Source organism: Branchiostoma floridae, chromosome 6 (genome assembly GCF_000003815.2).
Source record: "Branchiostoma floridae strain S238N-H82 chromosome 6, Bfl_VNyyK, whole genome shotgun sequence".
In the NCBI taxonomy this organism is placed as follows: domain Eukaryota; kingdom Metazoa; phylum Chordata; class Leptocardii; order Amphioxiformes; family Branchiostomatidae; genus Branchiostoma; species Branchiostoma floridae.
The window spans coordinates 20964011-20990742 of NC_049984.1; the positions used below are offsets into that span (position 1 = coordinate 20964011).

The window sequence follows — 26732 nt, forward strand, 5'->3', positions numbered from 1 at the left end:
ACATGTGGTTATGTGGGGAGGGTTTAGTACCAAGGACAGAGACATGTGGTTATGTGGGGAGAGTAAAGTACTAAGGACAGAGACATGTGGTTATGTGGGGAGGGTTTAGTACCAAGGACAGAGACATGTGGTTATGTGGGGAGAGTAAAGTACTAAGGACAGAGACATTTGGTTATGTGGGGAGGGTTTAGTACCAAGGACAGAGACATCTGGTTTATGTGGGGAGAGTAAAGTACTAAGGACAGAGACATGTGGTTATGTTGGGAGGGTTTAGTACCAAGGACAGAGACATGTGGTTATGTGGGGAGGGTTTAGTACCAAGGACAGAGACATTTGGTTATGTGGGGAGGGTTTAGTAACAAGGACAGAGACATGTGGTTATGTGGGGAGGGTTTAGTACAAAGCACAGAGACATGTGGTTATGTGGGGAGAGTAAAGTACTAAGGACAGAGACATGTGGTTATGTTGGGAGGGTTTAGTACCAAGGACAGAGACATGTGGTTATGTGGGGAGGGTTTAGTACCAAGGACAGAGACATGTGGTTATGTGGGGAGGGTTTAGTACAAAGCACAGAGACATCTGGTTATGTGGGGAGAGTAAAGTACTAAGGACAGAGACATGTGGTTATGTGGGGAGGGTTTAGTACCAAGGACAGAGACATGTGGTTATGTGGGGAGGGTTTAGTACAAAGCACAGAGACATCTGGTTATGTGGGGAGAGTAAAGTACTAAGGACAGAGACATTTGGTTATGTGGGGAGGGTTTAGTACCAAAGACAGAGACATGTGGTTATGTGGGGAGGGTTAAGTACCAAGGACAGAGACATGTGGCTATGTGGGGAGGGTTTAGTACCAAGGACAGAGACATGTGGCTATGTGGGGAGGGTTTAGTACCAAGGACAGAGACATGTGGCTATGTGGGGAGGGTTTAGTACCAAAGACCGACACATGCAGTACATTGGGAGGGTTCAGCACCAAGGACAGAGTAATGATATAGCTTCTCACCTCGGAGTGTTGGTGACCAGGGGGAGGGGCACAGCCGTACGTTCTCTGGGAGGAGGCTGCTATAAAAGGAAATTAAGGCTTTTGAAAGCTACACTTCAAATGGAAAAGCCTGCCATACTATGGTAAATATACCCCAAAGTACAAGTTCTCACTTGTTTTACATAAGTCTGTTATAGTTTAGAGTTGTCTTACTGTTTAAAATTAAGACAGCTGACAGCTACTCACCTGATGATTGAATTATGTGACACCAGCAGTGATCAAAATTTGCCATCCGGTATGACTAGTGCTTCTTGATCTAGCTTTCCCGTGGATGGATTTCAATGAACTTTCCACCAAATTTGAGGGAATTGACAAGTTAGTGGTCGGAGTTCGGGCAATTCCTTGAAGTTCATCCGCAGGAATACCAGCTTGATAAGCATATGCACTGGTCATACTGCATGGGGAATTTATTAAACTGACATCACATAATTCAATTATGAAGTGAGTAGCCGTCAGCACGATGCAAGTTTCAAACACTGAAACAACTCTAAACTATGACAGATTTAATAGTAAAACAAGTGAGAAATTTACATTGGCATATTTTTATTATAGTATGGCAGGCATTTCCATTTGTAGTGTAGCTTTCCTTTAAAAGGCTGTTTAAAGGCTGTTACATCAATGCAATTATAAACTTATCAAATGATGAACGTTGTGAGGGGCTATGTATTTGAAAGTTGTGTGATACAGTCTTTTCTGTTGCTACATTAAGCAGTTCTATATACTCAAGTTGGCAGAACTGGAAAAAAATATCCTCGCTAATTTGCCTGTTTATTTGAAAGCTTCCCTGTACTGTAGACTGGTTTGTATATTCCTTGTTATCTTTCTCGAATCAAGTACAACAATTTTCAAGAGACTTGATGCTACAAACAAATTTGTATAATTATTATATCTTGAGATGTCAGAACTCCCATAATGCAAAAATACCATATATATCAAACTAATGATTAGCCTACTCCATTGCAATACTATATCAAAGAATTATGTTAGCCCTTATTGTTATGTTAACAGGGTTATTAAGCTTTATCCTATACCTCTATTTTGTGTACTTTGTGTAATAGTTGTTGCCATACATTGTATCATGTACAATTGTTGTGTGATAAAGTTCTTATGATTTACTTACCTTCAGTCTGTCTTTTCATCTTGATCTTCCTCCTGACCTTTGCCCCGATCCCCGCACCATCCCGCCATCCCATCCTCCTCAGCAGCCGCACTCCGATGGACTCTCTGATGTTCATGTGTTCACAGAGGTTAGCCAATCATTGATGAGCAATCAAGTGTTTTTCATGGTGACCTTTCACTCATCTCACTGCAAACACATGTTGTCTTCCACTGTGTTGCTACATTACTACAGTCTTCCAATCTCAAAGATAGCAAAACTCTGGATTTTTACCATGGCATGCCATATCTAGGTGCGGCAAACTGTGTGTATGTACATGTCTACAACCCCGTTCATACTAGGATTCCTGTATCCAGATAAATCTGGATTTGCATTGAATCCAGATTCATTCGCAAACCCTGGTATGAAGGTCCGGATCAGGATCTGAATCCAGATATATCGGGATATGCCGAATCCACACCTGGAGGTGGATTTATCTGGATTCGCTGCTGGGTGAACCCTGTTATGAACGCAATCCCGATTCACATCTCTGGATATGCTGTCAGATCTGACGTGAAACTACACTGAATTGTAGCAAATGGTTTGGTGTAGAATGGTAAGGATGATTGTAGGGATGATCTATTTAAATTTTTTCAATTACGGTTACTTGTAGTCTTACAAACAACCGCGTCATGGTTGCACTTTTTAGTTAAAACAATCCAATCCACTCTACTATTCTACTTTTTAAATCTATTCTGCTCTTCTTTGCATCACTCAACTCTACCTTTTGACCTGTCTGACTTTACTAAACAGCATCTGGTGGTGTTATCAGGATACATCCGGATCTGATTTTGGACACGATTTATCATATCCAGATTCGACTTACCCTGGTATGAACGCAAATGGATATATCCGGATTCACTCCGAATAGATGGATAAATCCGTACACAGGAATCCTATTATGAACAGGGTACATATGTGGAGCCATGGCAAGTACCTGGCAGGTATGATGAGGTCCTGTAGCAGTGCTGGTAACACGCTGTGCTGGTCAGCTGCTGCCGCCGCTCTTTTCCTTCTCACATCCTCCTTTTCCTCGGACAGAAACTCCCGTGTTGTCGTGACCGTTTTGGGCGCAATCCCAAATTCCCCCATGTCCTGAGGGAAACAAACGTGATTCAACATTTTCTATTACATGAAAAGCTTCAAATTGGTAAAAAACAAACAAAACAAATAGTTATGCCTTCAAGTACCAAAGTTACATGTATCAAATGAATCCTAGGGGACCTCCAAGTATACAGCATGTTGTTGTTTACATGAGGAAGATTTAGTCTGACATGTCGTTTTTCCACAGCTCAGAAATACCAGACATGCAAGTGGTTGTATGTGTCATCAGATGAAGGTTTTATTCTTGAGAATATTTTCCGTTTTGGGGCCAAAATGTTAAATAGTGCAGGTTTTTTCTGTCTTCACCTCATCATCCATGAAGTCCTCTGGTCTCTGCTGCAGCTGGCCAGCCTTGCTGCTCCGGGAGGACACAAACGTGGCAGGGGTCCATCCTGCAGGGGAGGGGCAGCAGCATTAAACTTATCTCAGTCTTCTTTACCTATCTGACCTACAGGACTCGAAATACCCCTGCATATGCAGGTTAGTGCAGGTATTTCTGGTGTCAACCTGCACCTAATCTGTACTGGTGCATGTACTGGGTTTTATACATAAATGTCCTATGATGTAGAAGTACAATATATATGGGTTGTTATTAGCTGCATTGACTGTTACGACCTATAGTGTATAAAAGAAAAAATAGCAATGGTTCCAGAACAATTTTAGTATGATCCATACTTCCTAAACTCAGAGTGGTGCAGATAAAATTTGTCTGGTGCAGGTAATTTTCAATGTTACCTGCACCAGTGCAGGTATGCAGAAAAAAGGATTCCGAGCCCTGTGAGAAATAAACTCTTCTCATACTCAAACAATTGAATTATCGGAAGTGCTCTGTCTTCTTTTAACTTAGATGCTATGGACACATGCTTTTTTACGCAGGTGTGACATCAACACTGTGTCAGTTTGTCAGAAGTAGGGCACACCAACCTTCCCTCAATCTGATATGATATCTAAGTTGTTTCGTTGCTTCATGCCTTACCCTCCTAACTCTACCCTCACCCCCTAACTCTACCCTCACCCCCTAACTCTACCCTCACCCCCCTAACTCTACCCTCAACCCCCTACCTCTACCCTCACCCCCCTACCTCTACCCTCACCCCCTACCTCTACCCTCACCTCCTAACTCTACCCTCACCCTCCCTAACTCTACCCTCACCTCCTAACTCTACCCTCACCCCCCTTAACTCGACCCTCACCCCCTTTAATATACCCTCCCCCTCATATTTTACCCTCAACCCCCTACCTCTACCCTCAACCCCCTACCTCTACCCTCACCCCCCCTAACTCTACCCTCACCCCCTAACTCTACCCTCACCCCCCTTAACTCTACCCTCACCCCCCCTAACTCTACCCTCACCTCCCATTCGCTTTTAACCACTTTGTGGCCATCTTAAACCCTCATCTTCGGTCCTAGTTCTGCACGTGTCCTCTCTTGCTTGTCTTCCCTATATACCCCCCTCCCCCATTCCTAGATACCACCTCTCTTGTTCTTCTGATGCATTACTAGTAGATCTGTTTATCACGTGGGGATTACTTGATTAAAATAGCACCTTTTTTACATGTTCATTGATACACATGGAATCAAATCTATTAGTATAATTACACTTCATAAAACTGAATATCTTTCAAAACCTACTATAAACATATTGCACATAGAAAAATGATGAGAACATGTTGAATAGTTTGGCAGGTGACAGCTACAGACCATTTCTTAATGCTTATGTCAATAGGAAAAATCCAAAGGACCGACAGAAAGTGACTGCAATGGCCAGGTGGTTGCAGAGTTCTCCCCAGGGGATGGAATAACGGAGGCCCTCCACTATACTCCTAGCCCAGCTCCACTAATCGGCACTATACTACTAGTACTATTGAAATTTAGCATGTTTCTTCCTATTTTCTGGGTTAGTTTTGCTAAATTTAATGAAAATTCACAGATTTTTGTGCCAAGTGGCATCAATTTTCCAGTGGGCATTGTCTGCAAAAACTTGTGAATGGCCGATGATCAAAACAATAGTCGTTTTGCCACTTCACAACAAAGGAATCACTATTATATAATACATTATACTTTAGTATTTGACACCCTCTGTCGTGAACGCATTTACATGAAAGTGCAGCACGTTGGTTCGGGCCCCCCCACTATACTAAAAAATTCTGGGGAGAACCCTGTGGTCGCTATGCAAAGGTGGCCACTAATACAGGTTTGACTGTACCTTCTGGTGTGTCCACAGTGTTGTAGTAGCCAGCGGAGAAGCCTCCTGTGAAGGCTCCATGGAACCTGCGCCTTCCCTGCCTGTCAGTAACCACCTGGTCCTCTCTACTCACAGGCTTCTTCACTGGAGCATCTGGAGAAAATAAGATTATCATTTACCTTGTTTTCATAAAACCTGTTTGTACATGAGTAAATACTGGTTATATGAATGTAAGACCAGTCTGATATGTTGGTTTCATCCACTTCCATAAGAATGTACTGTTGCTGGTAAGTGTGACAGGCTCTTTTATTGCAACCTCAAACATAGAACCAAAACTTTCATCCCCTCTACATATATATCTGCATCTATAGGTTATAGATGCAGATATAGATGTAGAGGGGATGTTATAGTATAACATTATCATAATACTAAACAAGACTCTAAATGCTAGGGTATCATCTCCAGGTAGGTTTAACTTAATGTGCACTTCTGATGTGGTGGTGTTGAAAAATAATGTCTTGTAGTTAGGGTGGGTGATTCAGATTTCATTAGGTTCATTTGGTATGTTTAAGTGACACTTTATCTAATTAGATAGTGATTATGCAAATTAAAATCTAATTCACCAAGAAAGTTTATGAGCCAGCTGCATTTGGTGATATTATCATTATTAAGAATATTTAGATGATATAGTAATACAGTAATTAATATATTGGGTGTATTTGCAGCCAGTAGGTTACTATGTGTTGAGTAATGAGGCTGATTAATGTGATCGAGGCGCCTCCTCGAGCACGGGCCCCCCGTTTTACGTCCCTCCCAGAAGACGATTTTGTGGAATTCTCCGTGAGTCTACAGCATCTGGTCATCCTTGGTTGGTCTCCCATCTAAGAACTGACCGGACTGCGTGTTGCTTAACTTGATTGAGGGATCAGGTGTATCCAACGCACCACACGGCCGTAGCTACATGTTACATGTCACAATGTAACTGAGAAAGAGATGAACATTGAAAGATAGAATTATTCATACTGGACACTCAGGATACAACGTGCCTGTTGTAGACTGGTCTAGATCTACTCGCTTCCTTCCTGCTCAAACCTGTATGTACTAAATACTGTGTTAGGCAATAAACCGAAAGTTGTTGTTGTGTTGTCTCCCTAACCGCTTCAGTCAGTCGGTATATGGTCACATGTGCTTTAAACCGAAACAAAGAAACTGACAAACTTATATGAGGTCCGACCAAACCGCCCCCCTCCCCATCCTGTAACCCCCTCTCCACTCTCCCTCCCGAAAGCATCAAGACTATATTTCTGGGAGCTACACCAATGATGCCGGACTGTGACAATGATGTTAGCATGTCCGTACCTTCCTGTAGAGGCGGCAGGGGGGTTCCGTGGTACACCAGGTCATCATCACTGTCCTCAGCAGACATGTTGCTCACTGTGCTGGTTTGTTGTTCAGGTGTACGTGCGCCGTAAAACGAGCGTTTTATTCACGACACAGCGCTAAAACATTACAAAATGGAGGTTTAATAGACAAGACAATGATGCGATGATCCCTGAATAATCATACAAATATAGGCTGTATCAATCTTTTGTACATTAAGGCGTACGATTCGATAAAATATGATTTTTTCAAAGTGTATTTTACGACATTTGTGTGTTTACGACCGTGCTGTGCCCGTGACCTGACCTGACCTGTGGAAGATGGCGCCCGGCTGCAAGGGAGGGGAAGACGTGACGGTGGACTCGGAATGTCGTCAGATTAACGCCACTATGGAGAGATTAGACCATTATTACAACGTCGGTAAGAAGTTGGACGTATTCTCCGTTCTTTTAGGAAGTGTTTGACTGACATCACCTGCTGACGTTATAGTTAAACATAAATGTTTCACACAGCCTAACGTCACTTTACAAGCTGCAAGTTTTCACCTTGACTGAGGCTATAACGTTAACTATAATTTGCCAGAAAGTTCCTGTGACAGGATGTTCCTTTGATTGTGAAAATGCAGTGATAACCCTACGGATGATCCTGTAACACTGTGAAAAATTCATCTTCTTTACATTGCTGAGCATGAATAAGTTTGCAGCAATTTGCAGGTGTAACTGTATAAAGCCACATCTACCCTATACCCATTGAGCTGTTGCACCAGTTCTTGTACTCAGACCTGTATCACAGCGAGACTGCACAAGTGAGACCGTGTGGCACAGCGTTAGTGTATTTGCGTGTTTGTTCAAATCCGGCTGCCATGTCACCGATCTTGTGCCCTTGGGAAAGGCACTTTACACGACTTTCCTTACTTTACTCAGGTGAAAATGAGTACCTAGCTTCGGCTAGGGCTGGCCCTGGGATAGGACGTTAAATGGAGGTCCCGTGTATGGGGAAAGCCACACCCCATGCACGTTAAAGAACCCACACACGTGCGATGGTGCGGTGTGCGATGGAACAAACCATTGGTGATTCACTACAAATCCCCCGGACGGAGGCCTGGCAAACCTCTGTTTCAAAACATTGATAATTGCTGATTCCTTAGCTGATGAACATTTGGACATAATCAGAAGAAGACCTTCAACTGACCAGTCCAACCTTTTGGCTCCTCTTGTTGAGATTCATTGGGATTGATCCTCGAATCTACGAGTCTCTTTCCTTGTTGAGATTCATTGAGATTGATCCTCGAATCTCCGAGTTGGATATCCCTGTGCGGCAAACTTTTGCTGTTACTCACAGGGTCGGTTTGGGAGCCGCTAGAAAAACTGGAGGCAAGTAGAACAGTCTCCTTTTCGCGGGAATCGAATCCAGGCCCGCCAGCTTACTATCCCAATGCTATAACCGCTAAGTTAAAACACCTGGACCGGTTGGAAGTTGGTCAATTGGTGGCACTTGAACCCCATCGTAACTCTGTGCTTCCTGAGTTTTCTTTTTCTTTACACTATTGAAATTAGGACCATCCAATTGTAATCAAGTCAGCACAAATGTTAACAGATCATCCTTAGTCAGAGATCGACAATAGGCCTTTGGTCCCGTGGATGGGGGAGCCCCAAACATGTTAAAGAACCCAACACACTGCTTAAGAAGAATAGGGATGGCCAGGGTTGGACAAGCCCACTAGGCCTATTGTCCAGGGCAAGTGAAAGTGCTGATCAGGCAAGTGCATGACACCACTTGCCCAATCGGGCAAGTTAGATTTTTCTATTGACTAATTGAGTGAGATTTTGATCTTCTTTTTTACTTTTACAGTCATGATATCAAGCAATGGTCAACATAGAAAAATTGAGGCATTAATAAGAATGCCATTGCTGGAGGTGAAAATGCATGTAAAAGTGATATTTTGGGCAAGTGAAAAATTAGTTCGTCCAAGTACATTTTTCATGTGCTCAATGCCCGACAGGTGAATTTTAGAAAACTTGTCCAATCCTGATGACCTCATCCTCCCATGCAGGGACATCCAACAGCGAAACCGCCTGTCTGAATGTACCCTGCTTTCTCGACTGTTACCCTTAGTTCCAGACCGCCTTGCTTATCAATATTAATGAGCTTACCCATATATATGCGAGATCCCTTTTGAAAACTGAAAGGCCTAGTATTCTCTGATTGGCTGACAGCTGGTTTGGGGAGGACGTCCAGGAACTAAGAGTGACGGTTGAGCAAGCAGGGTACATCCAGACAGGAAGTTTCGCTGTTGAATGCCCTACGTTGGAGGATGGATGACCTGGGCCAAGTATCGTCATGCTTTCTCCTGTCACCCGATGACTAATGGGGCGTCGATGTAGGTTAGACATCCAGGTAATAAGATACACCAAAAAGTAGTTACTCAAGCAATTGGATATGGTTTTGAAAACGGTCACTGAAGTTTCGGATAGAATCCACTATCCTTCGTCAGTGACACTGTCAATGTCACTAATGGTGGTTTTTGTCCTTTTTTTTCTTTTTCTTTCAGCAAAGAACCAGTTACTGAGTAACCAGAGCCCCACACTGGGGCTGTTCCGGCTGCACACAGACGGAACCTCTCCTGCTGCTAAAGTGAGAGACAACATCTACTGTGCTACAGCAGTGTGGGGACTGGCACTGGCCTACAGGTGAGCCTGCTCATACCTGCACTGGTCTAGAGAAGTGTCCAGGCTTTTAGCCAGGCACACATCAAGGCTTCATCTGGACACCCTTTTCTTAGAATAACAAGAAATTTGACACACGAGATGCCCTTACACCAGGGAAAAAATCCTCTGACAAGCATGAAGTTCTGATTGATCAGGGTTGCTATCAGTACTATTAGGTCATCTGTCAAAGACTGTGACCTCTATCGATCTGTAACAGTATTTTTGCATCTTTAGGATACCTTAGAATGCACTAGTTTAACTTAAAATCATCAAAAACTCTGCACCATGGAAGTGGATGCCCCGGGACCTGCTACAATAGTCACTTACAGTGACTCCCCATAAATAGCATAATAAAATCCTAGCTAAAAGTCTGGTACAGGGAACATGGTACCAGACAAGATTTACCTGCATCATTTGTTTTTACCTTTTAGTCCATCAAAAACAATGTTCCTAATACTAGTAATGTACTGAAGTACCATTTGATAAAGTTTTAGGAGCAAGCCTGTTGGTATATTACAGGGGTTGAAGTACTTGGTTGCCCAGTCAGTGCCCAACATAGTGTCAAACTCAGGCCTAGCTAGGGCATCATCATCGTCATCATCTTCCGGTCATGCTTTAGTTGCATGGATGCACATGACTCCCTCCCTCCATGCCTATCCTCCATATAGTAATAGCCTTTGCCAGATCTTCCACTGAGCAGCAAGCATCTTGGCATTTCAGCTGATGTAGATAAGGTCTCATTGATGTATTACTCCGAGTAGGCACCCTAAAAGAGATCCGAGCCAAAAAATAAACGGCTGCATGGACGCGTGTTTTTAGCGGTGAGAAAGTCCCTTTTAGCCAACCAAATTGATCTCAAAAGTTAGATTGGTGAAAGCTTGTATGTAACTGAAGAAATTAGCAGGTAAAGTTTTGCAGCTGTGCGCTAGGTACACAGTCCTGGGTTCTGAGTGGTGCGGTTGTTCACTTACAGCGAAAAAGTGTCTTTTGTGGGAATTGTCTAATAGTTTGTAATTGCTATAAAAAAAGAACTAGTGTCTATTTAACGTTGCCATTTCCCCCCCACAATGTAGGGTAAATGTGCTCAACATAGAAGTATTTGTCTGAGGTTGCCCAGTGAGCAACCTGGCTACAAAAAAGTATTTCAAGCCCTGGTACCAAACCTCCAGTTTGTAATAATCCAAAAGATTGGGAAGGAATGTTACATTAGATTCCATACATACATTTCAATGTCTGTCAGACATCTTCCTCAGAGCTTCTAACTGGAGTTCTGCTTTTTGCTGCTATATGTTTGGGATAGTGTTCTCGCCGCAAAAGCGCCACCTACATCAGCTACATATAGCGACGAGAAGCAGAACTCCAGTTAGAAGCTCCGAGGAAGATGTCTGACAGACATCGAAACGTCAGCAGGTGAGAAAAACTTTTTGTATAAAAGAAAACTCTTATGACCTGTGATCTACCAACATAATGAAATTATTTTGGGATGTGATGTCAGTTGTTCCCATGTTCTGTGTCCAGGAGAATTGACGATGACCGAGGACGGACCCATGAACTTGAGCACTGCACGGTCAAGTGTATGAGAGGTATCCTGTACTGTTACATGAGGCAGGCAGAGAAGGTCAGTAAGATATCTTTATTCTACTCATCTAATGGCACAGTACAGTGTACATGTATATGATTATGGATTTTATGAATGGGAAATTAAGTCTGATGTTGTAATGACTATGGGTCTGGATCCTAGTTTCTATATTAGCTTATCATTCATAAACTCAGGGATGCTGGCATTATGCAATGACAACGTGTTTGATCAAGAACCTAGAGGTCCGGTGTTCAAATCCTGTCATGTCACCGATCTTGTGCCCTTGGGAAAGGCACTTTACACAACTTTTCTCACTTCACTCAGGTGAAAATGAGCACCTAAATGTTGTTTGGGATGTCCCTTGAATCGGACATGTAATAAGGATCATGCCATAATGATCAGCATGATAATCGTGGGTACTACAGGAAGAAAGACAGGAAGAGGCCAGACCAGATAGATTACTGTCAGGGAGTTGTGTTGATTAGACTTACTCAGATATAACACACAGTAATTTTATACAGTTTACAGTAAGTATACACTTACAAGACTTAGTCTAGAGATAAGTATATGTACCAGGTCTAGTTACAGTTTTCTTAATCTTATAGGGAGTCCAGGGCTCTAGCCAGCGTCCGTTTTTCCGCCAATTGATGGAAATTTGCTGCGTGTGAAATAGTTTAAAACCAATCCGTCAACCTTGACCGACAAAAATCCTTGGTGGAAGCTACAGGCAGCTTGAAGACGCCGTCCACAGCCGTAAAAGCCACACACTGTTTGTTTTGCTATTGTTATGACTGTTGACAATGTGTGTCGGCGCCTTTTGCATACGATATTCTTATTAAAAACCCGTTTTTCAAGGTTTCAGTTCAGTCTCTCTAACTCATGGAATAGTGTTTTCGTGGTTTTTGCGACAATGGGAATTGGCTGACGGAAAAAAAATTCGAGCTGGCTAGAGCCCTGGGGTAGTCCCTTCAGTTTTGCAATCTACAACATACGGAGAGACTACATACAGAGTAACTAACATGTCCACAGACCTGAGTCCAAGGCCACAAACTGAACGATGATTGTAAATGAATTTAAGTTCAAGTGGATTTGATTTTATGTTAGCTGGGACATGGCGTATTTGCAGTGGTTTTAAGGTAACTGTAGACACATGCTGTGATGGAAAAATGTTTGCGTTGGTTTTGAGTTTATGGTGAAGTGGTGAACGTCAATGGCAAAGGTCATGGTTGTTATACTGTTACAGACTTGCAGTTTTATTTTGTGTCAATAGGTAGAGCTGTTTAAGCAGGGCCAAGACGCCAGACACTGTCTGCACTCAGAATTCCACTGGCAAACTGGAGATGCTCTCAAGGGTGACAATGAAGCTAAACATCTTCAGGTGAGGTCTTACCATTCTTATCATGTGCTGTTACCTGTTAAGGGGTTTTCCAGCTCTAAATTCTGTCCGTTCTCTCAGTTTGTGTTTAGTTAAGTTAAGAAAGTATTTGGGGTGAGTTAACATGTTATCCTGTGAGAAATATTTATGATGTTGGCAGAAATTTTGTTTATGTTTGCATCATTATCTCAAAGTCAAAGTGTTCGTTAATTTTAGCCAGCCTATACATGTATGTTAAGCTTTATGTTGGTAGTTGTAACATTACTGTATTCATTGACTAAGCTTGGTTAAGGCAATGACAGCTTAAACATGTGTTTGTCTGGGTGTGTAATATGCAAAATCGGGTATGTGAGATTGCGTAGCGCAGCAGCAGAGTGTTTTGCTCGAGAGATTACGAGATTACGGCCGCGTGTCACCGATCTTGTGCCCTTGGGAAAGGCACTTTACAAGACTTTCCTCACTTGACTCGGGTTAAAATGAGTACCTACAATAGCTTCGGCTAGGACCGTCTCTCGGATAGAGCCATACCCCAGGCATGTAAAAGAACCCGCCACATGTGCGATGGTGCAGTGTGAGGGAATCCAACCGCTCTGGCCAAAAATGGGGTAGGGAATTTCTCCAGCAGCCTCTTAACCCCTGCTTCACCTATTGAGTCAGTGAAGTCAGTGAAGACTTAGGGAGACAAGATGCTGCTACAGTTATCGCTATGGGCCGCTCTTCATCTTCATGATGGTAACATCAGGTCCTACGAACCTGATTTAGAAAAAAAAAACTTTCACTGGGCCAGGGCTGCATAGAGTTTTTATCCCTGCATAGTTTGTAGCCTGGAGACTAATTTTTAACAAATCTGAAGTACCAGTAGGAGCTTAGGGTTATCATAATTATCATAGTGAAAATTAGTCTAATAGGAGCTAGAATTCCCTATCATAATGAAAATCAGTCCAATAGGAGCTCAGGATTCACTGTTACAATGGAATCAATACAGAACCATGGTATACGGTCAGCCGGACAGTGATTGGTCCATGTAAGTACATATTATGCATAAATTAACAGGATTAGGGTGTCCCTAGCTGTCCTGACTTCAGGCTTTTAGCCAGGCATGCAGTCAACGCATCATCTGGACGCACTTTTTTTACAAGAAATAACAAGAAATTTGATGCCCCAGGATGCCCTATACTGGGGAGAAAATCCTCTGCAAGCATGAAATTCTGATTGACCAGGGATGCTACCAGGTCATCTGTGGTCACAGTCTTCTACTGTGACATGTACAGTATTTTTGCCTCTCTGGAGACTTGTTGTTGTTTCCAGATTGATGCGCCATCCCTGTACCTCCTGTACTTGGCACAAATGATCTCCTCAGGACTGCAGATCATCTACACCACAGACGAGGTCAGCTTCGTACAGAACCTGGTCTACTACATAGAGAGGGCCTACAGGCTGCCTGACTATGGGGTGTGGGAAAGAGGAAGCAAGTATAACAATGACAACTGTGAGCTTCATACCAGGTAAGCCTTCAGTTGAAGAAAGGGCATGATGTTACTCCATAGGGCCTTGCCAATTTGATTTTCTGGTTATTGAATATTTGCAGGAAAATACAGGAACCTACTTAGTCTAGCAAAATAAAAAAAAAGAAACCACTGACCCATACCTTCCAAGTAACTTAGTCTCTCTATATATTATAATGCAAATGATATGCAGAGAAGGCACATACGTGAATTCATTTCCTTTTTCCAAATCATATATATAATTGTTACAAATATCCATCTTCATGAAACTAATTGTAGCATTTTGTTGTAAAATCAGTTTTGCTTAGTGCAAGGTCACATGGAGTCCAGGAGAGGAATGATTTGTGTTGACATTTCTGTCTTTATCTTCCCCACTGCCAGCTCCATAGCCATGGCCAAAGCTGCACTGGAGGCCATGAATGGATTCAACCTGTTTGGAAAACAGGTGAAGTACTGATTTCATTCTTATGCTTTGTTTGTTGTTCTTGAATTCTTCATTGTTCAGATTGATGGTACATTGAGTGTTTGAATGCAACAGTGTGTTTTGTTCTTCCACTACACCCTTTATCATTATCAACAGAATACCAGTTACATGTACATACTATATACTATAGTAGTATGTAAAACATATCATCTCAAGTTTTATATCAGGCTACTATACCAAATGGATTTTATGGTTCCTGGATAGTACAGATTCAGAAGTAGAATACCAAGGTGGCATCATGTACACAAATGTACAGTGTAGCTTGAGTGTTTGGCTCAAACCCCAGACGTCCTGGGTTCAAGTCCCCTGATATGCTCTGACATTGTCTCTTAAGAAAGGCACTGAAATGAATTTCCTCCCTTTGCTCAGGTGAAAATGAGCACCTAGCTTCAGTTAGGGCCTTCCCTCATAAAATGGAGGTCCCATGTTATCATGTGTAATGTACCCAGATTATTAAGAAGTAAGGATTTTGCATGGCCCTATATTAAAAAGTCCATTTCAATGTGTGACCTCTGTCTCCAGGGTGCTTCTTGGTCAGTCATCTATGTGGACATCGATGCCCACAACAGGAACCGGGTAACTGTCAGTACCCTGCTGCCAAGAGAGTCCAGCTCCAAGGTAAGGTACAAGCAGTTAGGTTTCCTGGAGTCAATGGAGTGTTCATGGTGTTTTTGAGTTTGTGATAGCGCTATTAACACTAAGAGAGTCTCAAAATTGATGGTATCATGCACTTCATCTTCAGATCACTAGGTGGTGCATATGTACAGTGTGTTTGTGCCCTACAGAACACAGATGCAGCTCTCCTGTCCGTGGTGAGTTTTCCAGCCTTCGCTGTGGATGATGAAGCGCTGAGGTATCGGACCCAGGATAAAGTCATCAGGTACAGCCTTGCACAGGCTCTTACATGTACATTCTATTTTATTCAAAGAATGTTCTATGTTTATATAAAATGTAACATTATCTTACCTGCACTTAAGTATTTGGGACGTGCCCAAATTTTTGGCTGCTATTTCCGAGATATGACGATGAAGTCATATGACTGGAGCAACAGGTTGTAAGTTCCAGATACTGTAAATGCAGAAATGTTCGCGGTGGATTTATGTTCGCGGTTTTCGCGTTGGCCATTTCACCGCGAATTTAAAACCACCGCGAACATTTTTCCAGGGTATTAAGATACTACAGTGCATGGGGCTACTGCGAAATTAAAACCACCGCGAAAAGTCCTTTTTCCCGCTACCGCAAAATTAAGTCCCCACGAACTTAAATGCATTAATTTTACAGTAACCTTTGTTGCCAGAAACACAATGTATCAGAACTTTTGCATAATACAAGCAATGTCCCGCAAGGAATGAAGAGTAAGTGCTAAGTAAGTAAGTAAATTCACATGGGCATAAGCAATGTATAACATCTCTCCATAATGATATCATTGTGTTGTAGAAAACTGCAGGGCAAGTATGGGTTTAAGAGGTTCCTGAGAGATGGCTACAGTACTGTTCTAGAGGACAAGAAGAGAAAGTACTACAAACCTGCTGAGATTAAGGTATGGGAAATTAACCTCTTTCTTCAGTTCAGTTCATCCTCATATACATTTTGTATTTTAAGAGGTGCCACGAATAATGCTGTCCCTGACATCTCAGTCCCGCATCTTTCTACTGGAACTTAAGTTTGCAATAGGAGGGGAAAGAAGGCTTTCTTTGGTTGTGTTTTAAAACTACTGTACAATTATAATCTGTTCTTACTGGCTGTCGCTATTTTTAATTGTACTTTTTGCAGAATAAACTAGAGTTCGGCGACCTCATACCTCCATGAAATATTCAAGCTTTTGTAAATTTTATGCAACAGACTTGCACATTTTCATGATTCATGCATGGTGATGTTCATCATTAACTAACATACACGTCAAGTATGAAATTCCTATCATTAATCATTGAGCAAATATCATTGCAATTTTTGCATATATTATGCAAATCAGTTCCTAATTAGCATATTTGGCATCTGCTTATGTTCCATCTATCATAATGTACATTTGTTACATTTATTGAAGTCCAGTTATTGCAAACAATGGAATTAAATAATTTCCTCATTAATTATGCAAATTAAGTCCTTATTTGCATAAAATGCATATCATTATGAACATCTTTGCCTAAGCTACCTGCATACCTAAAATGCAGGCAATCCGCCGTTCCTTTCTGCAGTTATCCACTTTGGAGTGTCTTGACAAAAACGCCACTGCAGTTCCACAATTAAATGTTAGGGGACTGAAACTTGCCCTACTTTGTCATGACGCTAAAAGCTATCTACCACCCAAATGTCATGACCATATCACATACGGGACAAGAGATACATTGAAAAAACTGCTATGATAGAATATTCTCATCAATTATGCAAATGTACTCCTATTTTGCTAAATTAGTATTTTATCTTGTACAACATTGTCTAAGGTACCTACATACCAAAAATCATGAAAATCCGTTGTTCCCTTCTTGAGTTATCGTCTTCAGAAGTTTTTGACAAAAATGCACCTGCTATCCCAAAACTAGACGCTAGGGGGCCCAAACTTATGTCATTTTTTCCTGAGCACAAGAGCTATCTAATATATAAAAATCTTGACCATAGCATGTTCAGAACACCGAGATAGCAAAACCGGAAGTTGCGCTGCAGTACCAAGGTCACACACCAGGGGGCCCAAAATTGACCTTGACCTTCGTCTTCCCAACCCCTACCCACATACCAAATATCATCGTAGTCCATCAAGAGGTTCTCAAGTTATGATGTTCACAAATATGCGGACACACAGACACACAGACACACACACACACACACACACACACAGACACACCAAAAACTACACCTCCATTTTTTCATGGAGGTAACAAACAAACAAACAAACAATGTACTGATATTGTAATAGTTCTATTGTTTAGAAGACTTAGTCTGCTCCATTCTAACAATGACAATCATATTTCTATTCCCACAGTTATTTGATGGAATTGAGTGCGAATGGCCTGTATTTTACATCTACATGATTATTGATGGTGAGTACATGATGTACAATTATAGTGGGTATCAGTATGGTGTACCGGTACCAAACCGATTTTTCTTATTGGACTGGCCCAGAAAAACGGGACCTGAAAAAATTTGGTGGAACGGATGTTGGACCTATTGGAAAATTAACGGATTGTATGATCAGGCATTCACACGTTTGGGGGCTAACCTATCGAGGAAAAATAACATGAGCGAGGTAGCGAAGAGTCTATAGTCATTTCTACCAAGTTTTACAGTCAATAGTACAGAGGTAGTGAGCCTTGTAGGATTTTAAAACGCCAGTGGGAGTTGATTAATTCACAAAACAGATTTGTTTAATAATATAGCAAAATGGACCAATGTTTTGAGTATCTGCATTTACAAGTTTTCACATACTTAACCAGGTCCAAGTTCAGGTCTGGACCTGGACCTGATCCTCTAGACCTGAACTGTACCTGGACCTGAACATTCTGTAACGTTACCCAGCCCTAATGTACAATGATATACACACTAGGACCTTATCATTCTATGATACCTTTGCTCCTTTTTTCTTTTTAGTTCAAGTCAAAATCCACCATCAAAAATGATCTTTGGTTGATTTTATGGCCATTTGTGGCTGAAATTTGGTACAGACATCTTTTCTTATTAGGTCAGAGCTCTCAATTAGTTGCTGAAATGTTCAAAATAATAGATTTTCAATTTTGGAAGCAATTACAAAGTTGAAATTTGGTGAAGAAAATGACAGGTATTTGATGATGTTAAAGTTAAATGTTTTAGTATTACTAAAATTGTCAGTCATGAAACTTAAACATTCAGGCAAAATATACAGTGAATATTGAATCTTAAATAATGTTTCTGGTGCTTGATTACTGCTGCCATGTCGTTATTTCCTCCTGTGATGTTCTGGTGAACACTGCAGCGGGTTCTGAACCTGGACCCCCCCCACACACACAAAAAAATGGCCCTTTCCTACATACACACAATTTCAGGTTTCCTTAATGTTTGCTTCTCTACTTTTGAAAAGACCATCCCTTGGCCTTCCCATCGTCCTAACGCCTGGTCCCCAATGGCATTAGCCTATGGGGCCCTGCTATCTAGATGCCTACCAGCGGTTATTATGATTGTCGCCACAAACCAGCTGTCAACCAATCAGAGAATAGGCTTTTCTTGGGTTTTTTGTTGTCGAAAGCTGTCTCGCAAAGGCCGCTGGGAAGCTATCAGCCAATCATGTTACGTCTTAAATAGCACTATCCTCCTACGCCCGATCCCCAACGGCTGACTGCCCATATAAGGGTAAGCTCATTAATATTTATAAGCAGGGCGACGAGGAACTGAAAGTAACTGCGGGTAGGACATGAGATAGCAGGGCCCCATAGGCTGAGTCAGCTAGCCACTGGGTACCGTGTGTAGGAGGATGGGCCTCCCAAGTTGGGGACAAAAGCAGCCCCATGCTACCAATGAAGAACTCCTCTGCCGACAGTTTGTCATGTTTCATGTGGACTGCAGAGTCACAGCTATAGACAGTTCTCAGGAGAAAGTGGGATGGGCTTTTCCTTACCCATGCAGCCTTGCCTTGTGTTACTTTGCGATCTTGATCGTCAAGGGCAAGGTAAATGGTACTTCCCACTAGCGTTGGGTGGTAGATCCTTGTCCATACAAAGGCTGGCCAAAGTTAAGTCAGTTGGGCCCAAGCAGATGTCTGCATAAAGCCTGCGCTCGCATCTGTTGGGCCGGACCACACTGCTGTCTAGATCACTGCCATTCATTGTCTAGATTTTAGTCAATTGCTCACAATAGCTAAAATCAATTCCAGGTGTATTTTTACTGGCAACCGTGTCTAACAGACACCCAAGTGATTTTTTCATCTCTCATCATAAACAGGTGTTTTCCGCAATAAGGAAGATCAAGTAGAGAAGTACTGTAGGATGTTACAGCCATTGCTGCAGGACAAGGGGGAACTCGGTTAGTATGGAAAAATGTTACACTTTCCACTATAGGGCATGTGTTAGTCACTGTACAACGTATATATATTTATACATAATCCATGTAACCTGAACAAATTAAAACACTAGGGGACACCATCTTCAGAGACTACATTCTACCTCAAATATGAGAATTTAGCATTTGAAAAACAGGAAAACTTTAAAGCTCTTTGTTTGAGATTTTAGAACATTGTAAATCCTTCTATACAAAGATGATGCCTAAAAGTAGTTACTCATGACAAGCAACTGGATATGGTCTTGGAAACGGTCAGACGTTTCCACTGGAATCCCCAGTTGCTTGAGTAACTACTTCTTTGGGTATGTCTAACCGACAATGGACGTACAAAGATGATGGTTTACTTGATTTTGTGTACATGATGCTCCATGTGTACATGTACATGTAGGTGTGGTCATCCCAAAGTACTACTTTGTGTACATGATGCTCCGTGTGTACATGTACATGTAGGTGTGGTCATCCCAAAGTACTACTTTGTGTACATGATGCTCCGTGTGTACATGTAGGTGTGGTCATCCCAAAGTACTACTTTGTGTACATGATGCTCCGTGTGTACATGTAGGTGTGGTCATCCCAAAGTACTACTTTGTGTACATGATGCTCCATGTGTACATGTACATGTAGGTGTGGTCATCCCAAAGTACTACTTTGTGTACATGATGCTCCGTGTGTACATGTAGGTGTGGTCATCCCAAAGTACTACTTTGTGTACGTGATGCTCCATGTGTACATGTAGGTGTGGTCATCCCAAAGTACTACTTTGTGTATGTGATGCTCCGTGTGTACATGTACATGTAGGTGTGGTCATCCCAAAGTACTACTTTGTGTACATGATGCTCCGTGTGTACATGTAGGTGTGGTCATCCCAAAGTACTACTTTGTTGCTGAGGAGAATGTGGAGGCTGAGAGGAAGGCCCCGGGGACACAGACCAGAGTTGCTAGTGACGAGGGCACCGATGGCAAACTGTTCCTGTGGGGACAGTCACTGTACCTCATCGCCTGCCTATTGGGTAAGGCACATGTGGGTTAGAAGCACGTAGAATGTGGCGTCGTGTTGGCCTAATGGTTAGGGTGTTGGGCCCAAATATTATCCTGATAATAAGTGACCATGGTACTTTGTGATATCTTTGTAGATTTTTGTCCTGGACATGTTATGATTTTGACTTTTTCGTGGCAAAAAGCATTTCATGTTACAATTAGAAGTGGTGTAGATTTGGGCCCCAGCAGCTTGGTCTGGATCTGCAGGGGGATTTTTGTTGATTTGTTCCAATTAGTATAACTGGACAAAGGAACGATGGATTAAATATTTTTTGTTTGATTCAGAGTGGGACATAAATTGAGCGTGTATTGCCAAATTCTATATGAATTGTAAAACGATGTACACATTTGTATGTTCTGTGAATAATTTCATCAGGTTTTCCAAACATTTTCAAGTCAAGTTAACTTAACGTCAATTTTCTTACCAATATTTTGGTTACATCTGGCAGTCTTCATGTAATGTGTAATATTTGGAATATAGCCTCTGTACTGGCTTAAATTGTTGAGTAATGTCAAATGAGAAGATGCCATGTTGTTTAATGCTGCATGTGATGTACCTCACCAGTGGAAGGACTCCTCAGTACCAAAGAGCTGGATCCCATTGGGAAGAACCTGCCTCCAGGGGAGAGGAGCAGTGTCAACTCCAGATACTCTTCCTTTAGGAGTCAGGTCAGGTCACAGATAACTCATAAACAGGATAGTTAACTCATTAACAGGTCAGTTAACTCACAAACTGGTCAGTTAACTCACAAACTGGTCAGTTAACTCATAAACAGGTCAGTTAACTCATAAACAGGTCAGTTAGCTTATAAACAGGTCAGTTAACTCATAAACAGGTCAGTTAACTCATAAACTGGTCAGTTAACTCATAAACAGGTCAGTTAACTCATAAACAGGTCAGTTAACTCATTAACAGGTCAGTTAACTCATAAACAGGTCAGTTAACTCATAAACAGGTCAGTTAACTCATAAACTGGTCAGTTAACTCATAAACAGGTCAGTCAACTCATAAACAGGTCAGTTAACTCATAAACAGGTCAGTTAACTCATAAACAGGTCAGTTAACTCATAAACAGGTCAGTTAACTCATAAACAGGTCAGTTAACTCATAAACAGGTCAGTTAACTCATAAACAGGTCAGTTAACTCATAAACTGGTCAGTTAACTCATAAACTGCTCAGTTAACTCATTAACAGGTCAGTTAACTCACAAACTGGTCAGTTAACTCATAAACTGGTCAGTTAACTCATAAACAGGTCAGTTAACTCATAAACAGGTCAGTTAGCTTATAAACAGGCAAGTCAGTTAACTCACAATGGGTCAGTTAACTCACTAACAGGTCTGATAACTGACATTAGCAGGTTTCATTCTGATAACTCATAAACAGACCAGTTAACTCATAAACAGGTCAGTTAACTCACAAAAAAAGTCTAGTCAGTTGGATAACTTACAAAGAGGTTTGATAACTGATAAACAGGTTTGATAACTCATAAACAAGTCAGTTAACTCACTAACAGGTCAGTTAGCTTGCAAACAGGTCAGCTAACTCACAAATTGGTCAGATGACTCATACACAGGCAGTTAACTCACAAAACGGTCAGTTCCTGCAATCATCTGCAGAACTTGTGAAAAGTTGTACAAGACGGCAAAAGCCTTTTGCATGTATCCACAAATTCCTACTGCAGCCGTGCAATTTCAAAATACAAAATGTAAACAGCTCACAAAACTAAGATCTTTGTGTTTGGCATGATGATAGCAGAGTGAATTTGTGTGCTTGGTTGTAACACAGTATGAACAGCTAGCAATAATCAGCCTTATTTACTGTCAGCATTTCTTTTGTGTCATCCAGGATTACTAGTAGTGCTGTATACTGCTAATGAATACTGCCACAATCTCACATGAGCATGCCAAGTTTAAAAGAGCCAACTTCTCAGATCCTCTCACAGTTGTCCAAAAATTCAAAATGCGCCATGTATGGTATCATTTATAGTATTTTATTTTTATGTTATTGAAAATGGAAAAATATGAAACTTGAAAATTGGCCCAAATACAACACTCTGATCTTGGACTAACTGATTAATTTTTTATTATCTGAAGACTGAATTGACATTTGTACTGGAATTCTACTATAAGACTGTTGAGTTCATTCCAGTTTTAGCTAACTACCATGATTGCAGCATTGGTAGTCATTGCTGTCTGTTGTTGAATGACAGTATACAATTTGTTAAATGCTACTTTTTCCCTATCACGTTTCAGAGCTATGTGTCTGATCAGTCAATTCAGATGGTTCTTATTGCGGACAGTACCAGGTGAATATCTTAAGTTAAGTTTATATGTATCTATAGCTAGTACTAGTTAGTATATTTCAAGCCATACGTTGATGGAAATATATTGTTTTTTGTCGCATTTCTTCTACTTCTCTTTCTTCTTCAATCTTATCTTGCCAAATCTTCAAATGGATTCAGCTTTTTCATTTTTGGGTCATATGAGCTGAAATTTGGTGACACTTATGGTGTGCATTGTTTCATCATACATTGTTTAAAATTTGTTAAATTTCTGATTTTTTCTGAAATATATTGTATTTGCCCATGAGCAAATGTTAGCCTTTCTAGTATTATGTATCATTATCACTTCCACTCTACACCGTAACACACCAGCTGTGTATGAAGGGATGCGATGCAGCAGTGTATTTTACATGACTTGTAGGAATGCACAGTTCTTGGGTTGAGGGAACATAGCACAATAATTCACATTTAATTTTACTTTTAATTAGTAAATTTTTGATTGGAACACAGAATTTGATGCCCAAACTTGCACGCATAGGTTTTAATGTGCCAATGTGGCACCATGTCAGATTCTGAGCATCCGCTAAACCTTGCAACAACACTTCCATGCAGGGATGTTTACGAAACAGTTACTGCATTTTGTGAAATTTGTTGTAATTCTATCCAGTTTGAGAGCTTTTGGGTGCTTGTGTGTAGTCTGCAGGCAACCCTGGCCATGTACGGTATCCAGACCCAGACTCCTCAGCAGGTAGAACCCATCCAGATCTGGCCACCAGGAGAACTGGTCAAGGTAAGGTGCCGTCGTACCAAGGAGGTTAAAAAGATGGAGAGAGGTCGTCATTAACACCCCGATTGGTTCAGAGCCGAGTCCTGCGACAATCTATTGTTTCCGCCCACCGGCGACACCCCTCTGCTGACGATCATTGCCACACATTTTCCTGCCAAAACATTTCAATAAGAAGAGCCCAGCCAATCAGAAGAGCCCTTTCATGACATCAAGCGCTCCAATCACGACTGAGAAAGACCGAATATCGGCCAAGCTGACAGCAGTTTTTCGCAGATTTGTTCAGAACAAATTGATATTTGTTGTCTCGCTTGTCCAAAAAATTTACAAAATTTCCTGAAAAGTTCCATCGTTTTTTCTCAAGCTTCTTTCAAATTTATCCCTTAGCTCCAAAGTTATTTTGCCTTGTCCCTTACAGTATTAGCTCACCCAGCATTCTTACGCATTTTACTGTGTGACTGCAATGCTACACACATTTCTGTGGCCCTGTTCACACTTGCTTCCGATGAGGGATTGTTGCTACCGCTAGCTGCTTCTTAGCATTGTATTTCCTAAAAATCATCTTCAAGTTGTGAAGTTGGAATTTCACACGTGGCCAACATAGGACAAAGGCATGCTCTCTCCTTCTTTTTTTAACCTCCTTGATCATACTTTTAGTTAGTCCATGGGCCAGGGGACATATTGGTACAATTTTAGTGGCTATTAGATACACCTCATCAAATGACCTCAAACAACCTCAAACTACCCTAGTATGCAGTGTACATGGGGCAACGACCTTGTATGGCACTCTAGATATGGATAGATTGCTTAATATGCATTTATAGATAAGATTTTAAAAAATTAGTCAGCTGGTTTCGAGATCGAAGCAATTTGAGGATGAAAAGTTTTACAATAGAATTGTACTATGCTATAATTTATGAGCCACTTATATTAAATTACAACATCCACAGTTTTATCTTACTGTCGTCTGTGGACTGAAGAAGGTATCGAAAACTTCTTCATGCAGACAATGCAGGCAACACAGACGATCCAATTGTACAATGTACTTTCAACAACCGTTGAGGAACTGCGTAGTTGTATTTTTGTGTCATTGGTGACTTTGAAGATAATTGTTTCTTGCAAGTGCAGGTCTATGAGTTCCTGGGAGTGAATAAGAAGCTGGGCCTGACAGGAAGACCACCCAGACCTATCGGATCCCTCGGAACCTCCAAGGTAACAACTGCAGTCTGTAAAACCACCAGATCATTTGTACACCAAAATATTCATCTGTGGCATGTAGGTCTACAAATGCTCTGCTGGTTTTACAGACATATTAAACAATGTTCCCGTTGTCTAGCCCTGTAACCACTGCTAAGGATGCCTTAGAGGGGCCCAGAGCGTTTTTTTTCCATCTTTTCAAATTAAATTTTCAAGTCATTTTTACATACAGTAATGTTAAATAACACTATCTCGTTGCATATCGACCTTCATTGCGCAAAGATGAGACGTCGTTGTGTGGTGAGAAGTCATTGAAAATCTGAACGCTGCACGCGTCATTATTTTATTTCAAATTTTCAGAACGCACATGAAACGCTTCCGGAGATGTCATCACTTGATCAAATCGGGTTTCGATTTGCGAACGGGCAAATCAGATTCAATTTGCTTAGTGACCTCACACATTTGAAAATCACACAAAGTTACCGACGGGAAAACGTTGATGGCTCGAACCTGTACTGATTTATTGAGAGACGTAATAAATCAAAGGAGTCTGTTTGCAGCATCTTTGTACAAAATAATATTACAAATGTGCTAGTATGGTGAAGTAAATGTCAATATAATCGTACCAATTGTCTCATCCAGAATATTTCCAATTCTATTGCTATAAAAATTGCTCTTGGCCCCTTTAAAATGCAGGAGGATTATATGTGTTATAAAAAAACCTACTGATACATGTTTTTGTTGTACAGATCTACCGTATTCTGGGAAGGACAGTTCTCTGCTACCCACTTGTCTTCAACCTCAGTGACTTTTACATGTCGCAGGATATGTCCTTACTCATCGATGACATCAAGGTATGTAGTCAACCTTTCCTTTACACCTTTGCTGAACAATTTGGAGTAATTTTACATTCAGAAATATTACCATAAACAAAGGGCTCCCATAACAGGACAGAACGGAAGATTTCAATGTCTGCTTTTTCCTGCATGTCCTACCATTTCATATAAATAATGGCTTTTAGATAGTCTTTAATATACTTTTTCATCAATTAAGTTTTAGAAGGAAGCATTCTAATATTTTCTTCTCATTAGTCTCATAAGATGTGTGTTGTAGGATAGCAGGCAACATAGTTACGTATAAGAATGGGCACAGTTACTGTAATGTTTCCATCTTATTGGAGCTTTTTTTTTGTTTGTTTTCATGGCCACACCAATTTTATCTGTTGCTTCTTGGAATCGCCTATTCATTTTTTCATTAAAAAAAAATTAAGTCACATTAAAAATGGTTTGCTATGATATAATCACAAACCTGTAAATATTACCATTCAGAGCCATAAACACATAATTTCAGTCTAAAAACACTGCCTTTTATTCAGAACTTTAGTAACAAGTCAAAGGAAGGGTTCATTGTATAAAATACGCCACTAATCTTTTCAGGCTTTTTTTTAAATTATTCAAGCCATCCATTTTCACCTCGGACCTTTTGAAAAAATTCATTTTTTTAATTTTTTTTGTACCTGTAGGTCCTATTTTATCTGAAAAAAATCCAAGAAGCAATAAATAAATTTGTTGTGGCCCAACTGTGCAAAAATTGTTGTGCCGTGTAAATTCCTTTCCTATGCATAATTGATGGCTCTTGTATACTGACCAATAGTTGAAACATTACACTGTGAAATTTGTTTTTGATCCTTTTTCTCACGGATTACTGACAGATTTCTCTGAACATGGAGTCTTTCCAAAATTTACTTATCTATGTATTAGTTGAATGAGGAAGTAAATAACTTGATCCTAAAATGCATTCTACATTTATTATTTAACTATTAATATGTTATTCACTCAATGTGCATTCTGCTTTCATTGTCTGCTTATTAAAAAGGGGTATCTCATT

The 26732-nt window shown here is 41.0% G+C and overlaps 2 protein-coding genes across 3 annotated transcripts in view; one reads left to right on the forward strand and one right to left on the reverse strand.

Annotated features, from left to right (window-relative positions):
* Positions 1–753: 753 nt before the first annotated feature.
* Positions 754–7036, reverse strand: LOC118418374 (G patch domain-containing protein 1-like). Of its 2 annotated transcripts, none has more exons than XM_035824250.1 (6): positions 6848–7036; positions 5510–5641; positions 3609–3694; positions 3136–3293; positions 2163–2266; positions 754–1059 (listed from the first exon to the last, which is right to left on the reverse strand). In XM_035824250.1, the coding sequence occupies exons 1-6, from the start codon at positions 6912–6914 to the stop codon at positions 845–847; spliced, it is 762 nt and encodes a 253-aa protein (XP_035680143.1). In that variant the 5' UTR covers positions 6915–7036; the 3' UTR covers positions 754–844. The 2 variants fall into 2 exon arrangements, with proteins under 2 accessions (XP_035680143.1, XP_035680142.1); XM_035824249.1 differs by having other exon boundaries at positions 756–1062.
* Positions 7037–7122: 86 nt separating this feature from the next.
* The window catches only part of LOC118418371 (phosphorylase b kinase regulatory subunit beta-like), a gene marked incomplete in the record, with an annotated part of 49066 nt that continues 29456 nt past the window's right edge, over positions 7123–26732 (forward strand). Inside the window, 17 exon segments of the mRNA XM_035824246.1 lie at positions 7123–7288; positions 9420–9558; positions 11095–11194; positions 12426–12533; positions 13839–14035; positions 14417–14480; positions 15042–15137; positions 15305–15399; positions 15957–16059; positions 17497–17554; positions 19425–19505; positions 20396–20551; positions 21145–21248; positions 22836–22888; positions 23561–23654; positions 24777–24860; positions 25595–25699. Of these exon segments, the coding sequence (XP_035680139.1) occupies positions 7189–7288; positions 9420–9558; positions 11095–11194; positions 12426–12533; positions 13839–14035; positions 14417–14480; positions 15042–15137; positions 15305–15399; positions 15957–16059; positions 17497–17554; positions 19425–19505; positions 20396–20551; positions 21145–21248; positions 22836–22888; positions 23561–23654; positions 24777–24860; positions 25595–25699 (1737 nt within the window).